We start from the raw sequence: 16,492 nt of genomic DNA, 5'->3' as shown, positions 1-16,492 counted from the left end.
GAGTTAACCTCCATTTCATTAGACACGTGGATATTTGTTCTTGAAGATGCAACAGAAATTTTACTTGTAGTTGGCATTTCATTAATAAATTCGGCGGTATCAGTTGTCGCTCTATAATTAATTTAAATAAAACTGATAATTTATTTTTGTTGAATATTAAGATGTTATATAATAAAACGTTATCGAACTGTGTATAATCCAAAAACCACACGCACAAACTCTTAAAAACCAAAAATTAATTATCCGAGCCTTCATTTTTTATTTAAAACTTCGCCAGGAATAATATTTATGAATAAAATACAAAAACGGCACTTGAAAGAGAAAATCAGCAATTTGGGCGACTGGTGTTTGGTTTGCAAACAAAATTAAAATATAAATATTTATTTGTATAATAAGTAACAAACTATGTTATGATTATGATGTTTATGTTTATTGTTTACAGTTTAATGTTTTAAGAAAGATGAATAGAAACAGAAAGAAAGATTGACCAACCTAAAAAACTGATTTAATCGAGAACATTTAGCGGCGGCTTGATTAATTAACTCTTCTTTTCGTTTTCTATTTCTCTCTTCAGTCGGCATTATTAGAATATTGGATAATTACAGAAATGTGTAATGTGTTAAGTGATTTAATAAAGATCAGTAAACAGTTTCCATGGAACGGTTCAAAAGCAGAACAGATAACAAAATAGCGATGTGCTAAAAGTTCTATTATAAAAGAGTATTAAAATATCTAGATCGGATCGGTAAAAATTAATGCACACATTTTATGCACATGTTTTGTTTTATAGTATTCAAAATATTTCGCGCAATTGCAATATCAAACTCTATGTAAATCGATGTTTTGGGGCAATAGGGGCATATTGAAATGTTGTTATTTTGCGGTGGGGGGGCCGGTGCAAGGGCATGGGGTGGCCCGGCCACCCCAGGCCCCCCCGGTGGATCCGCCCCTGGTTAGAGACGGAATTTCTTGAAAGGCCAAAGTCGGATATTTTTCATGTGATTTCGACACCCTGATTAACCGTCATACTGTCCACGTGTTTTTCTTTTAAGACCTCAACGTATAAGCGGGCAACAACGCGTAATTTTTACAAACTTCAATATTAAAAAATTGTAAAAAAACATCGTAAAAATATATGTTTAGGCAACGCTTTTGGCAACGGCTTAATAAATGATCTAAAAAACAAACAGGAGCTTTGACCCAACATTATTTTTCAAATGTGCAACCAAATCTATTATTAAAAACGCTCTGCTGAATGGAGAAAGCCACTGCTTAGTAAAAAACGCTGTCGGTCGACTGCTGCAATCTGCAGCAACATGTTTCAAAATATGTCTGAAAATTTTCGACGTAATAAATACAAAATCTACACGACCAATTTTATCTTACTAAATCAGATTAAATAACAAAACATGATTGAAAAACATAGTAGCCATCTTATTGTATTATAATGACATTTAATCTAATGAATATCTACGTTGAACAAATTGAACCTACCCAGCAATTTGTAAAATCTTCTACTCTTCAAGTGTTTAATATAACAGAGCACTGTAAGCAATTATACCAGTATAAATATTATCATACCGGATGGTTTAATACAAAAATTGTAAGATGTGAACATCGACAAAAAGATGAACGAAAATTGTATGAAAATAAAATTGAAGAATCACTTTAAAATGGCATCAAAACGTGTCAATTCGAATTAACATTTAGATTACTATTAAGACATTTTAAAAACATTTCTGAAAAACATAAAGACCGATCAAAAAATCATTTGGTCAGTAAACAAGATTACGGAACAGGCTATATATGAAACGACTTGAATGTCATTTAATCATTCAAAAAACAGGAAGAAAGTTAAACAAAACAAAGGAAGGAGCATTGTATTAATTAATTAATGGCTTTGGGCATGATTATTCAATAATAATCAGATCGTGACGAATTATAAGGCAAATTTAGGAGCATACTGAAAACTCAAAATGTTAATAACTAAACAATCATAAAGCAGCATTTTTAAAAGAACAGTACGTACTAGAGCCCCAAGCAGATAAGATTTTTCCAAACCGCAATATATATATAAATATATATATTGGACTGTCAGAAATGCAATTATTGATGAAAATCACAGCATGTTCGGTGTTAGTTAGTTAACTTCCTGTTTAACTTTTCGATTTTTTTAACGGTTGATCGTGAATCATTCTCAAGTTTCTTGAAGTCAAAACCAAAATTTTTGTTTATTTTATGCATGATAGAACAAAAAAGCTTTTTCAGTATTCTTATACCGTCTTCGGTGTTCAAATTGAAACGTTGTGTATGTGACCAGATGCTCAAATATATATATATACTGTGTCTCTTACTTTGTTGATTTCTTGTTCGTACAAAGATAGATACACTTCACACATACGTTTTGTATAGCACACATTTACACACACATGTATGTATGTATGTATGTATGCATGGACGTGTATACATTGAAGTAACTTTCTTTATCCAAATCTGCTGAAGTAATTTGTATAAGCTGCTTGCTTGGTTTTATCAACGTGTACCCCAGAGAGACTCAGCTATGATCATTTAATATACATACATACTCACACATGTACATTTATGCAAACAAACGAATAAACAAAATTTTTTATTCTGAAAATTTTTGAAAATTAAAAATTTAATTTAGCGAGCGGTTTTTGAAAAACGCGCTTGAATCCACATTCGCGGCAAACCGCACAGACGAAATTCGCAAACCGCAACATCCGCGGAGTTTTGAGAATATTTTAATTGAAACCGCATTGCGGATATCCGCTTGGGGCTCTAGTAGGTACCTCTTACTACCATTAAATCATAGTCTTCATAAATTTGCGTAGATAAATTGTAGCCGGCGGGTTATTAAACTGTCTAACGCGCGTTAAAAATGTAAATAAAAAGTATTGTACAAATATATTTAAGGCATTAAAAATAACAAATGTAAAATATCAATTATTATTTTAACGAATCAAACAACATTCCAGGACATACATTTCTAAGACGTTAAGTTCCCAAAGTTTCCACGAATAATTAAAATTACTGCACGACAATCTTGAAGGGACTTCCAGGAATATGTTGTTCTCCCCACTTGACCACAAGAACGTACTCCCCTCTCTCTCCTGGCCGATAGATGACCGTGTACTGACCATCCCCTGAATATCTGATGGACACTTCTTCGCAAGGGAGTTCGGGACCCATCACTCCGACCAGCAACATGTTGTGGCCTGCCGGGTTAACCACTACACAAATTATTCCAAACGAAATATTAATTCATTTTTTAATACAACGTTCGTCACGTGAATGTTTTAAAGTTTACGATCTCAAAAAATAACTAACTTCAATAATATTTAAAAATCAACGGAGACAACTGGAAATGAATGAATATAAAAAACGTGATAATCAAAATTTGTAATGAAATCATTCGGAGACCTGCTCTCGAAGCATCAACAGTAAACGTGGCTTCCTTGTTTGCTGAAGCTTTCTGAAGTCCCATTCCTTTTGAATTGACCTTGCTTGCATCAGAATCGAAACGAGAATCTTGTGCAGAATACATCTGAGTCGTTGTTGACTTGGTAACAGTTTCCACAACAACTTTTGTTTGTTCGTTCCAAGTCCCCGGCCTTCCTGAGCCTGAAATTCAGACATGATTCAACATTTCAACAAGATGTTTGATAATAAATGAAGTACGAAAGTGTTTACTTCAATATGTTAAACTTTATATTTAACCTGTAACAACAGCCTTATAAGGACTTCCAGGTACGTGCGAAGCCCCGCCGTATTTCACTGATATTAGGTACTCACCGGGAGCAGACGGAAAGTACGTGAATTCGTAACCATTAGAAACTTCAATGCAGTTCAGTTGGACCTTAGATGGGCCATCCACGGTGACCGCCAGTGCACCTGATCCGGCTTTTGTTGTATCCACGACGAACTTGGCTGGCTGACCTACGCATGAAAAACAGGGATGGTAATATATCGAATTTATAATAATTTATGCACAAATTGTTTCTCAATTAACGTATGAATATTACACAAATAGTATCACCAAAATCCCATAAAAATATTATACAATAAACTTGAGCAATATCAAATAGTAATCAATTTCAGTATTTCGGAAAATTTACAAAGTGGGCGGTGCCAGAAGAAGTACGACGCAGAGTTTATAAAAAAATAAATAAGGCATCAAGTAAATCAATATAAAATATTTTTATTAACTGTGCTGAATTGTTTATAAACCAACGACATCCATAAAATGCCTAAATAATAAAATAACAAATAAAAGCCATAAAAGCGTAAAACAATCAAAGTGAGACGCTGCAAACCTGTTTGTCCCTTGGTCAGTCCGTCCCCGTAGACGCGCACCATGGATGGGTCTGCCTCAACATTTCCAACCACCACTTTGAAGGGACTGCCAGCAATCGGAAAGCCATTTTGTCTTACAAATATTTGATGCACCCCATTCTCGTGCGGAACGAAACGAACAGTGCAAGAATCTGATTATGAAGATCCATTGAAAGCCTTTTAAAAACTCCATCCAATTAGTAGTGTGGAAGCAAAAATATTCATTACGCTAAATCTCGCAACAAAATCAAATAAAATTTTAAATAATCTTACGAACTTTTGTCTATCTGTTCAACGATAGCTTGATCTTCAGCTCCAGAAGGAGCAATGATCCTGGCGTCCAAGGAACCCTTGCTGCCGGTCATGTCAACAGTGAAAACTGCAGGTCTGTTCAGCTGTTTTCCAGTTTGCAAGTTTGAAGCATTATATAAGCTTATATATTTATCACTGGATGAATGTGCAAGTAATTATGTCGAATATAAATTAAACAACAACAATGGCCTAACCTGACATCCTTTCTCTTGCAGATCCCCTATATTTAAACGCTTATCACTTCCTGATGGAGCTACATAAACTTTAAACGGGGAGTCAGGAATGTTCTGATCATTGTACTTCATAAAAATCTGGTAATCACCTGCAGTTTCAAAACAAGTTTAATAAATACGGGACGACTAACAAGATAGAACATACAATCCTGTACATAATGATGGTAGTCTGGTGATCAAATTTAAATCAACGTAAAATATTCTCATCTTAAATCCCAACTAAATTATTTATGTTATTGCAAATATATTTATAGATAACATTGAGAAAGCTAATATTTTGTAAAGAAATTTCTGCCACCTGGAGTATCACATGTGTATGAAACGAGACACGAGCCATCAGAAGCATCTTTGAAATCAATGAATGCTTTCGACGGTCCTTCCATGCCGACGGACAAACAGCCTGGACCGGCTTCACGAGTGTGCACATTGAAGTGAGCTGTCCAATGAAAATTTCGTTATGTTAGAACAATTCTTAATTCGATAGATTATATTTAGTCTGTAAACGATTTTACCAGGCACGTCAACTTGCGCCCTCTCCAGTCCTGAACCAATGGCCTTGACTTTATGAGCTCCTCCTTCTTTGATTGGTCCAACAGTGAACTGGAATGGACTTCCTGTTCATCAATTTATAACAAAAAATTTTACATTCGATTGGATCTTGTGATCTGTTAATTTAGAAAGCGTAAACAAGTAACGAATATTGAACTGACCAGGTAAATGCATTCCTTTATGTTTAACACCAACAGTATGTGCTCCAAGCTCCTTTGGAACAAATTTGATGCTGAACTGATCATTACCGACTTCTTCGACATCACATCTTTCCGTCTTACCAGATGGACTTGTTACAGAGGCTTCCAACTCGTATGCCTTTGTAGCTACAGATTTATAACAAAGTATACATAATTTAATACGTGACAGAGATAAAATAACAAACATTGAAAACAAACCTGGAATTTTGAGAGCAAGTTCACATTCGCTGCCGACGTGGGTGACATCACCTGGACCTCTATTTTTGAAAAACTCATCCGATTTAACACCTCCCGGCTGTCCACCAATTTTTACTAAGAATGGACTTCCTGCAAGACGGGATGAAACGAACATTATCAAACGCCGCCGAATTTAAAATTCCACGCTTTATATCTTATATTATTACAAGATGTCAGGCAACAAGAATGTGAATAATAATATTTGTAATTTGAAGGTTTCAAAGACGTAAAATGCATAACATCACAACCACCCAAGCACTATCACAATCGTTACTGCAATGTCATCACCATGACCACAATCATCATCACATCATCATCACATCATCTTCACCATGACGGCAGTCATTACCCCAATATCATCATTATCATCACATCATCATCATCATGATCACATCACAACACCATCATCACATCATCATCATCACCATAACCACAATCATCATCACATCATCGTCTTCATCATTACAATGACCACAATCATCATCACATCATCGTCTTCATCATTACAATGACCACAATCATCATCACATCATCATCACCATGATCACATCACAGCACCATCATCATCACCATGATCACATCACAGCACCAGCATCATATCATCATCATCACCACCACGATCACAAACATCAGCAGCATCACAACGTTTGCTAAGTACCAGGAATATGCTGGTCAGCAAATTTAACGTGGATGACATAGCTTCCAGGCTCCGTTGGTTTGTATTTAACGACGCAAACTCCATCCGACTCTTCCATGCACTCCATGTCCGCCTTGCTTGGTCCTTCCACTGACAAACTCAAGCCACCAAAACCTTCGGAGACATTTCAATCTTAGTCACATTATATTAAAATATTTAGATAAATTAACCTTAATAATTGAACTATAAGAACGTACCAGCGTTTTTAGTTTCAACGAAAAATTCGTTGACTTCATTGGCATTTCCTTCCTGAAGACCCTTTCCGTAAGCCTTCACTCGACTGGCGTTGGCTATCTCAGATTCGTTGACGGTGATCTTGAAGGGCGAGTTGGGAACGTGTTTGCCGTGTTTCAGCACTTCCACGTAATGATCGCCGACCTCCGTCGGTGTGAAGCCGATGCCTGCCAATCAGAGATCAAATCACATCATGCCCTACTACACTTTCCATACTTCTATAAGTAATTACTACTATAGAAAGTTGACTGCTATTCAGATAAGTTGATGAAAATCCAGCAAATGGAGAAATAAGAAACAACATCGATAAATAATAGATGATGAACAAACGAACAAACAATGGAAAACACCAACAATGGGTGATGAGGTGATATATTAATTCAGTTTCGCGGAATGAAGAAAACATGTTATGAGGTAGGTAGGTAAAACATGTTGAGGTAGATAGGTAGGTATGTATGTAGGTATGTGTGTAGGTAGGTAGGTAGGTAGGTAGGTAGGTAGGTAGGTAGGTAGGTAGGTAGGTAGGTAGGTAGGTAGGTAGATAGGTAGGTAGGTAGGTAGGAAAAAAGGTAGGTAGGTACTTACCCAGCTGTCCATCATCTAATCTCTTGATGGTGCATGGTTCAACTTTGCCAGATGGGTATTTGATGGTTGATTTCAAGCTCGACAAATCAGTTTCCATCAGCTTCAACGGAACATCGCTGCTTCCACCAAGAGCTGCATGGGACTTCCTGGCATCTTTCTCTGTACAAAGCATAATAGGATTTATTTAAATTATCAACAGTGAAAATTTGAACTGAAAACTAAAAAAAAATTTAAATTTACATTAGTTAAGAATGCATATGAGGAATTTCGACGAAGCACATGAAATCAGAACGTTGAACAATGAATAACCAGAAAACTCAACGAGTTTTATAATGGAAATTAAAATTCAGACAGAAGCAAAAATTTTGATGAAGGTCAAAACAAACATTAAATTCCAAACATTTGCAACGCACATCATCAATAACAGAATATATATGAGTGACAACAATGCCGACAAACTAAGGAAACATTCATAGATCAGGTAAGCGCCATGAAAACTTCTCAAAAAATAAAAGTTAATGAAGTGGATGTCGTCAGAATAACAACATCATTTGCTGTAGAATTGATTACATCAATGAATGCATTTCAATTGTTAAGACCACCCCATGACCAGAAAATTAAAAACAAATAAACCATCGTCAACAAAAAAAGCGACACCCCAGACAACTTTCATTAAATAGAAAGAGAAACCTCACGAAAAAGCAAAAAAAAACCCCAGCAAACCGGATGGAGATATTTTAGCAGTGAAGGGTGATCCTTGAATGTGCTTGTTGTCAAAACTGACGTTAACTTTGTAGTCGCCAGGTGCAGTAGGCAGGTAGGAGACTGAGCAGGTGCCATCCCCGTTGTCACTGCACTGCATGTCTGCCTTCGAAGGTCCCTCCACTGCCAGCGACAGACCACCTGCATACATTGTAACATCAAATTTTTGTAATCGCCATTGTCGTTATTATTACCATTGTTGTTAGCTTGTTATAAGTAATATTCTATCATTACTTTTTTATTTTTTTATTTTCAAATCACTTTTAATCAGCAACCAAATTTTAATGCTACAAAATACAATAAATTAAAAAAAATCTGCAACCCAATCATTTTGAAAATTATGCCAACCACGTTTATTCACATCTATACATAAACGCGCACACACAAACATACACACACATCACACACACACACCGTTGTTGTTGGTGATGCATTTGTCTAGATGGAACCAGTTGCAGCAGGTTCTGCGACGGGCTTAAAATTGGATCTTGTTGATCCTCTTGTTGCAAGCGGGGCAAATCCAGATTTTTGGGCCTGGATTTAACTCGATTCCAGCTCTTAAAAAGAGAAGGCAGAGCAGACCGGCCGGAAAGGGCTGCTCCGATGACAAAAACCCGATTTGAAAATTGTGGTTGAGAGGGGAAGTTGCAGCGGTTTGTTGGAACGTCTGAAAGGTTTGACTCCAGCAGTCGATCCAATCGACTCCACCATGAAAAAGCCGCTGCACCAGAGCCATGCAGACGGTAAACTCAGTGCTGCCAGTTGCCATTGACTGCGCCTCCTTAAAAACTGCCTCATCCATCCTCCATAGGAACGCCGCCAGAGCCGCCTCAAAGTCGGAGTGCTGCTCAAAGGATGGCCTCCACCAACCTCTAAAATAGATACATCTGAAGAATGTTTGCCCAGGGCAATCAGACGGACCCTTGTCCAGCTCTGCTCTGCAGCTACATATTAAGAATCGACAGTGGGCTCAACAACATCTGCTCTTTCTGCTACCAACAACCAGAAGATGTCCTCCATCCGTCCAGCTGCCTCAAGAACCGCACATATCTCAAAATAATAGATCTGTGAAGGAACCCGGTGGAAGTGGCCAACTGGCTTGGGCCTCGCCTAGACGTCTAGTAATGGGAACAACAACAACAACACTCACACGCACACGTAATACAGTGCTAATAAACCATTGCCATGAATTATCGTCACACCTTCACTTTAAACACTACACCATCATCACATACATCTCTACAAACATCATGTTATCACACACATCGCCACAAAACACCACATCACCACCACCACATTATCATCATCACATCCTCACATACCAGCACCAGCATCTTTAGTGACGATAGTGAAGTTACACATCTCTCCAGAAACTCCGTGTGACAGTCCGGGCCCGTATGCGTACACGAGACCAGAATGCTCGCTGGAAACGTAAAACTCGAATGGGCTGCCATTGATGGGCTTGTCGTTGTAGAGGACAAAGAGTTTGTGGAGGCCCTCTTCCGACGGTGTGTACACGACCCCCACCGTTCCATCGTGGTTGTCCACCACGGTTGGTTTCTCTTTTCTTCCAGATGGAGTTTCAATTTCGGCTGAATAATCAAAATTAAATGACCATTTAAAATTTTATCAGACATTGGTTCAACGCTTCCTTGAATAAAAAATATTTAGACAATAATAAACACATCGACGTGTACAAATAAAAAATTGTTGAAGGAACGAATGAATGAATGAATGAATGAATAAATAAATAAACAAATGAGACTAATGCACCTGTCACAAAGCTGAAAACTGGACCAACAGGCAGGCTGAACTCTACTGGCTTGTATTCATCGTCCGCACCAGTCGGTCCCCTTTTAGATCCCAATGGCCTTGACTTTGACGCACTTAACTCATCTTGCTGTCATGCCATAAAATATAATAATGTTTTTTTTAATAACGTGCAAGAAAACAATAAGCCACCCTCCTACCTATTTAAATAATTCTAATTCTGTAGAGTGTAGACTGTGTAATTACCGTAGAACGTAAGTGAACGAAGAAGTTAGCTCTCACAGAGCAACTTGACCGATAGAATACCTTACAAAAGTGCTCGAAAAAAATGTTGGTAACTACAGTAAGAATAAAAAAAACAGGTAAGGAGTGAAAACAGGTTAATCGTGTTTGTATTTCATTTGAGAAGGAGACACAAGATGCAATCGATACTGTCTACGTCATGAACTCGCAATAATTTGTAAATTCCATGTAAATTCTGCTACTGATGACTTGAGGTGAAGTGAAATCGCAAGCAAAAAGAAGCTGGTAACATGAAAACAGTTCCAAAAAAAGTAAATTTACGACGATAAAATTTGACAAAAAAATTGGAAAAAATTAATAAAAGTCTGGAAAAACACTTGAAAACGTTATTTCATCGCTAATTTGAATAATATCAAATTACTTACAACGTGTGAATATTACATGATCAGTAACAACTCATAAGATGTTTTTCTTTTTAATTTATTCCATTTAAAGCCTGGATCTTCACTGAGTTAATCAACATTATTTTATTTAATTAGTTATTATATTTATTTATTTCTTGTCTATTTATTACAATTCTTTCTTCAATATTTTCCAGAGGAACAACGCATAACACATATAGCACGTGAAAGGTGGGATCTTTTTGAAATCAAATCTGGTCACTGCAATAGTCAAACCAGGCCCTTTACTGTTATACCATCACGCTGCCCATTAACAAATTTAGTACCAAAAATACGAAAAATTATTCACAAGGTATATATTTGGTTTGGTAAATATGTTCTAATACACGGCTCAGTATTCTCTCGCTTCCTCGCTTTTAAAACAAATAACGTATATGAAAACCATGTAGTGTCTTACAAAAGGCACAAATATAAAAGGAAGAAAATACTACAATAGAAACGCATTAAGCAAACCACGCATTGAAAACATCCAACAAATGTGGAAATGATGCACAACACACCAAGTAATTAAAGTACATGCGCGCGCGTGTGTGTATGTAGGTTACTACACAACGTGCACACTTGTTCGCACGTGCACTTTTAAACATACTAGCAAAATTGAATGGAATGCTGCATGCTCTAAAAAATGAATTATCAGACACAAACACGTTCATACAAACAATATAATAAGTAAAATTACCTCTAGTTCTTCCAAATATTTTTTGTAATCTTCTGGCTCAACAGCCTGCAATCGAAAAAATTTAGGTGAATAATTAGTTAATTAATCAATCAATTAATTAATTAATTAAACAATTAATTTAAAAACAAATGAAACTAACGACGAATTCGAATAGAAGTAATAGGAACGGAAAAGTTAATTAAACACAATAATTCGTAAGTAAACACTTCCACATGTAACAAATTAAATGATTAACAAACTCAAAAATAAAAAATATTTAAACTTAAATGACGCAGAAACACTTCAAAGAAGCATATTCTACACGCAAACAACATGAATTTATATCAAGTGTTAGAAGAGCAACATTTAACATGGGATCTTATTATAACTAATTTTTGCCACTTTAATCCTAAATTATTATAAAATTTTTAGCCATAACTTAATTCAAAAGTTTTTAAAAATTATTTTTGAACATTTCAATGCGTTAATATTGTAACAAACATTTAAAATATTTAAAGAAAAAATTAAAACTATGAAACACAAAATTTCTATGTTCACACATTCATATTAATTTGTGTGTATATACGCAAACACACACACAAACACACGCCAACACAACACATACATACGCACATACATACACACAATTACACGTTTATGATAGTAGATATAACATGCCGAAATTAATAAATTTTAAAACCAAATTTTAAAACACAGCGTTAGTTAGTTTCTGTAAACTTCCAGCCATCTTTTATTTTTAACGTGCAAGTGAAGTAGAAAGAAACAAGCTACAAACCAAACACTTGACTTTATCTGAATTATACCTGGCCAAATCGAAAACATTTGTTCAAATTTCTTCTGTTACTTCTTCTGTCTGATTGACGAATACAGTTAGAGTCTTCTACTTTTAAAACGCTTCTTAAAGGAAATGTGTCAGCCATTCCCGAATTTAAAACCTTGTATGTGGCTTTGCAGGGCAAAGCGTTTTTATCGCCGATGAATAGCTTTTGGGGAAATCTCGAAGTCAACGAATAATTATCATAAGGAGGCTGCTGGATATGGATGTGGTGTGACTTGGGTGTGACCATCCAGACAGATTCTTCCGAGTGCACCTGTTTGGAGCCTTCCAATCTGGTCGTTGTCTCTCTGCGCTTGCCATCGTTTGGGCTAGCAGTAACATCATCCTTCATAGAAACAACATCCAATCCCGACCAGGTAATTAATGGTGAACTTTGAACTTTGTTTGAGGTCAATACCAATCTTTTATCATCGCCAATGATAGAGGACAGTCTTTCATCAATTTTTGGTCCTCCGTCATCACCTTTAATACTCAAAAGTGGTTCGCTTGCTTCAATGAAATTAACTTCCTGGGGCTTACGATCCCTACTGGACCACTCGTAATGCTGTACATCATTTTCTTCCCAGGTGCTTTTGTCAACCTTCTTCCATCTCTCCCTGCCATCTGCCGGGTCAAACTCTTTAACTTGAATTGCGTTGGTGTTTAGAGATTGGCATAAAACAACTTTGTTTATTTTGCCGGTCTTTACCGAGTTTGTAAATGACCTGGTTGCCAAATGTCAGTAACAGAAAATTTTCGAGAGATAATACAAATTATTAATACTAACTAACTTAAATTATGCAATCAAATAAAAAAAAACTCACATTGGTCAGTTGAATTGAAAGATGTGAAAATATCCAACAAATCAAAACAACCTATGCATGTTCTAACCAAGTATAACTAGCAATAACGTTATGGTACCTTTATCTCTATGATATGTGACGTCGTTCTATTGTTTGAAATATTCGCGTAAACAAATCACGAAACTCATTTTTCAAAAAATTCGGAAGAAAAAACTAACGATGAGTTTTGTTGCGCGTGATAAGCTGATGAAGAAATACGAAACATTTATACGCTTGTAACTTATACAATCTGTTCAAGGAGGAGATGCAATTACTAAGCATGACAAAATAAAATGCTTACATGCCAAATATATAGGCCTATCTAACATGGAAACATATTTACAATGGCAGATATTTAAAACATATTAACTATATATATATATATATATATATATATATATATATATATATATATATATATATATATATAACCAAATCTATGTCTATTTGTAAATATCCTCAAATGTTAATGTTTTTATAACTACTTATAAATAACCACATTTGTACATATACGTTACATATATTAATCAATCGTTTATATATATATATATATATATATATATATATATAATTTATGATTCAGACTATCAGATATACATTTGTTTAAAAAAATCACATCATTTTCAACGTTGCTCATTAATTAAATATAAAATTAAGCAACGCTGAAAATGGTGTGACTTTTCTAAACTGTATATACGGTATATATATAAATATAAGTACATATTTATTAGAATCTTCATGGTACCTGACTGGTATGGAGTGTGTTCTTACATGCAATTAAAGCAAACTCATTACTATCACAAATTAGAAATGTTCATACATAATGAGATTAAATTTTAGCATTTTGCTACTAATTATGTTTTAAAAGAAACATGAAATTTTTACAATTAAAAAAATGTGCATATTTTATACAAGACCTTCCGTATGTCTTCAGATCTTTGCCTGTACTACTGCAAATTAAAACGTGCATATATGATGGATGGTTAAAGTATGTTTATAAATATGCACATTACATTCGTACGTACACGAACGAATGCACGAAGATAACTTGCATGGCGTACATTAAGAAGTACTTTGCACAAAATATTTACATCTGCTCTGCTTCCATGCATGCTCAACAGGCATTCAAGTGCAAAACAAAGCATTACTAAATGATGGTGAAACTCAAGGTATTTGCATTGTATTTGTAACACGTGCACGCTTACACACATATACAAACATACAAACACGCACACATATATAACGAGGTTAGACTTATATTAATTCTAACATTTTTATTTAAACTAACGGTTGAAAACTCAATCTCCGTGAAGAAGCTCAATTAATCAAAATGTTAAATCCTGTCCCACTATTCAGTGACCTGGTTCAACTGCAAAAGGAATCTCAATTATTTTATGTGCTCAAGTACATCGGCATTTTCTTATGTACGCACACGCTCACATGTACGTTGTGCATTTTCAACAATTTGAGACGCGCCATCGAACGCTAAAGAGATGATGACTGATCTGACATATTGCAAGAATTATTGAATTAATATTTACAGTTGATGAAGGGCAGGCAAACTATTTAAATAACTGGCTCATTTCACACTTTATGGGGAAAAAATCTGAATCTATACTGGCATGAATACAGTGAGATGCATTGAACAAATATTTTAAACGGACGAAAAATGAATACAGTGAGATGCATTGAACAAACATTTCAGACGCTCGTTACAGAGAGAAAGAATGTGTGACCTTGAGATGGGAAATGATAGATAACCTTCACCTAATGGCGATGCACAGCAGTAGCTGCACGCACTAACATTCTATTGTACCAATCAATTAAAAATTAATAGGTGAAAATTAAACGAGCGAACAAAAACATCTCCTTTTGACCATTGTTTGACCTGGATATAAATACTGTACCAATATAAAAATTTTCCAGAAAACTTCATGAAACTGTAAGAAGTAAACTTCAAAAAATAAAAATAACTTAAAAAGGTGCAATCAGCACTTTATTCAATTTCTTTTAGCGTAAATATCCTTTAGCATAAAAACTTATTTGTACATAAATTATGCTATTGAAACTGAACCGACGCATTCAAGAAACAAACTATAAAGTCTTTTGTAGGTGGTCATTCCACTGGCGTACCGAGGGGGGGCGAGGGGGGCGGATCGCCCCGGGCCTCCGATTTGGAGGGGGCCTCCAAAAAGCCAATTACGAAAATTTTTAAATAATTTATTTATTTAGTAAGTGTATAGACGTGATTTTGTGTTTTGATTTTTTAATATATTTATTTATAAATAATCTGTAGTAATGCATATACTTAGTTAGAATAAACGCTTTTTTAAAATCCTGACCGAATTGGTAATCCACGTCTATTTTTAGTCGGACATTGACATCATTATACTTGAATGTGATTGGTTGATATAGTTTTTGGACGAGTCGGCTTTTTCAAACTTTTTTTGTTGTCTGTTCCGTTTGGTTTATTAGAGTGAGTTTTAAATTTTATTTATATATTTATCAATCTCTTCTTTAATAAGTTTAAATATAACTACTATCTTTCAGGTAAGAAAAACAGAAAATATACTTTCACCCACCGGTACTGACTCACTAGTTTAAATCTAAGGTACAAAAAGTGTTGATAGGTAAAGACAGATATCTGTTCTCCTCGGTTTACGTGACTGATGTTACACCATTTTTTTCACTTTTAATTTTTTAAATTATATTTTAAGCCCTGAAGTTAAAATAAATTATTAGAATTAAACGAAAAATTTTGAAAAGTAGAAGGGAAGAAACCGAAGCTCTGTCTGGATCAATGCTTAAATTTGTTAACCAAGTTGCCAAACCAGAATCCATTATTGCTAGTTCATCAAGTCAGCAGACTGATTTAGATACAACCGTAGAATGTGACCAAGAAAAAACAGCCACCGAAACTGAAACGTCAAACCAACAATGCCCGGATGAAATCAATTTTTCTAGTGAAAACGATATTTTTTTAAATTGTGATGTGGGAAATTGGACAATTTCGTTATCAGATAACATCAGAATCAGTATAGTAAAACTAAAAAGTGAATATTTCCAGAACAAAAATGGTCCATTTAGAGTGGTTCAAAGAGTAGGGAAGCAAACAAAGGGTCAAACTCGACAGTTGACAAAGCATTGGTTCTACAAGCATCTTCCAAATGGTGAAAAAGTTTTCAGAAAGTGGATGGTTTATTCTCCTTCCAAAAAATGTTTATTTTGCTTTTGTTGTCGACTTTTTGCTGCTTGTGATAAAGAAAGTAATAATTTTTCAAAATTTGTTACAGGGTTTAATAATTGGTGGAAACTAAACCCTAAGATTTCACATCACAAAAATTCTGAAATTTACTTAAACAATCATGAAAAATGGAAAACATTAGAACTAAGTTTGAATTTTAATAAAACCATTGATGCCGTTCATCAAGAAAATCGAGAACTGGAAACTAAAAAATGGAATGACATTTTACACCGCTTATTGGATGTCACCATGTTTCTAGCAAAACAAAATT

At 35.2% G+C, this 16,492-nt stretch overlaps 1 protein-coding gene across 1 annotated transcript in view; it reads right to left on the bottom strand.

Annotated features, from left to right (window-relative positions):
• Positions 1-3,051: 3,051 nt before the first annotated feature.
• The window catches only part of HELRODRAFT_72745 (hypothetical protein), a gene marked incomplete at both ends in the record, with an annotated part of 36,148 nt that continues 22,707 nt past the window's right edge, over positions 3,052-16,492 (bottom strand). The window contains 18 exons of the mRNA XM_009013665.1: positions 3,052-3,239; positions 3,445-3,645; positions 3,742-3,951; positions 4,329-4,508; positions 4,634-4,751; positions 4,863-4,990; positions 5,200-5,337; positions 5,414-5,511; positions 5,608-5,759; positions 5,832-5,977; positions 6,546-6,698; positions 6,782-6,985; positions 7,404-7,556; positions 8,127-8,306; positions 9,488-9,757; positions 9,939-10,065; positions 11,140-11,354; positions 12,139-12,780. Coding sequence (XP_009011913.1) covers positions 3,052-3,239; positions 3,445-3,645; positions 3,742-3,951; positions 4,329-4,508; positions 4,634-4,751; positions 4,863-4,990; positions 5,200-5,337; positions 5,414-5,511; positions 5,608-5,759; positions 5,832-5,977; positions 6,546-6,698; positions 6,782-6,985; positions 7,404-7,556; positions 8,127-8,306; positions 9,488-9,757; positions 9,939-10,065; positions 11,140-11,354; positions 12,139-12,780 — 3,503 coding nt within the window. The remainder of the gene's footprint in view (positions 3,240-3,444; positions 3,646-3,741; positions 3,952-4,328; positions 4,509-4,633; positions 4,752-4,862; positions 4,991-5,199; positions 5,338-5,413; positions 5,512-5,607; positions 5,760-5,831; positions 5,978-6,545; positions 6,699-6,781; positions 6,986-7,403; positions 7,557-8,126; positions 8,307-9,487; positions 9,758-9,938; positions 10,066-11,139; positions 11,355-12,138; positions 12,781-16,492) is intronic.

The sequence above is a fragment of the Helobdella robusta genome (genome assembly GCF_000326865.2).
Source record: "Helobdella robusta unplaced genomic scaffold HELROscaffold_12, whole genome shotgun sequence".
Lineage (NCBI taxonomy): Eukaryota > Metazoa > Annelida > Clitellata > Rhynchobdellida > Glossiphoniidae > Helobdella > Helobdella robusta.
The sequence above is the reverse complement of the archived record's forward strand: the minus strand, read 5'-3'. Positions and strand labels throughout refer to the sequence as shown.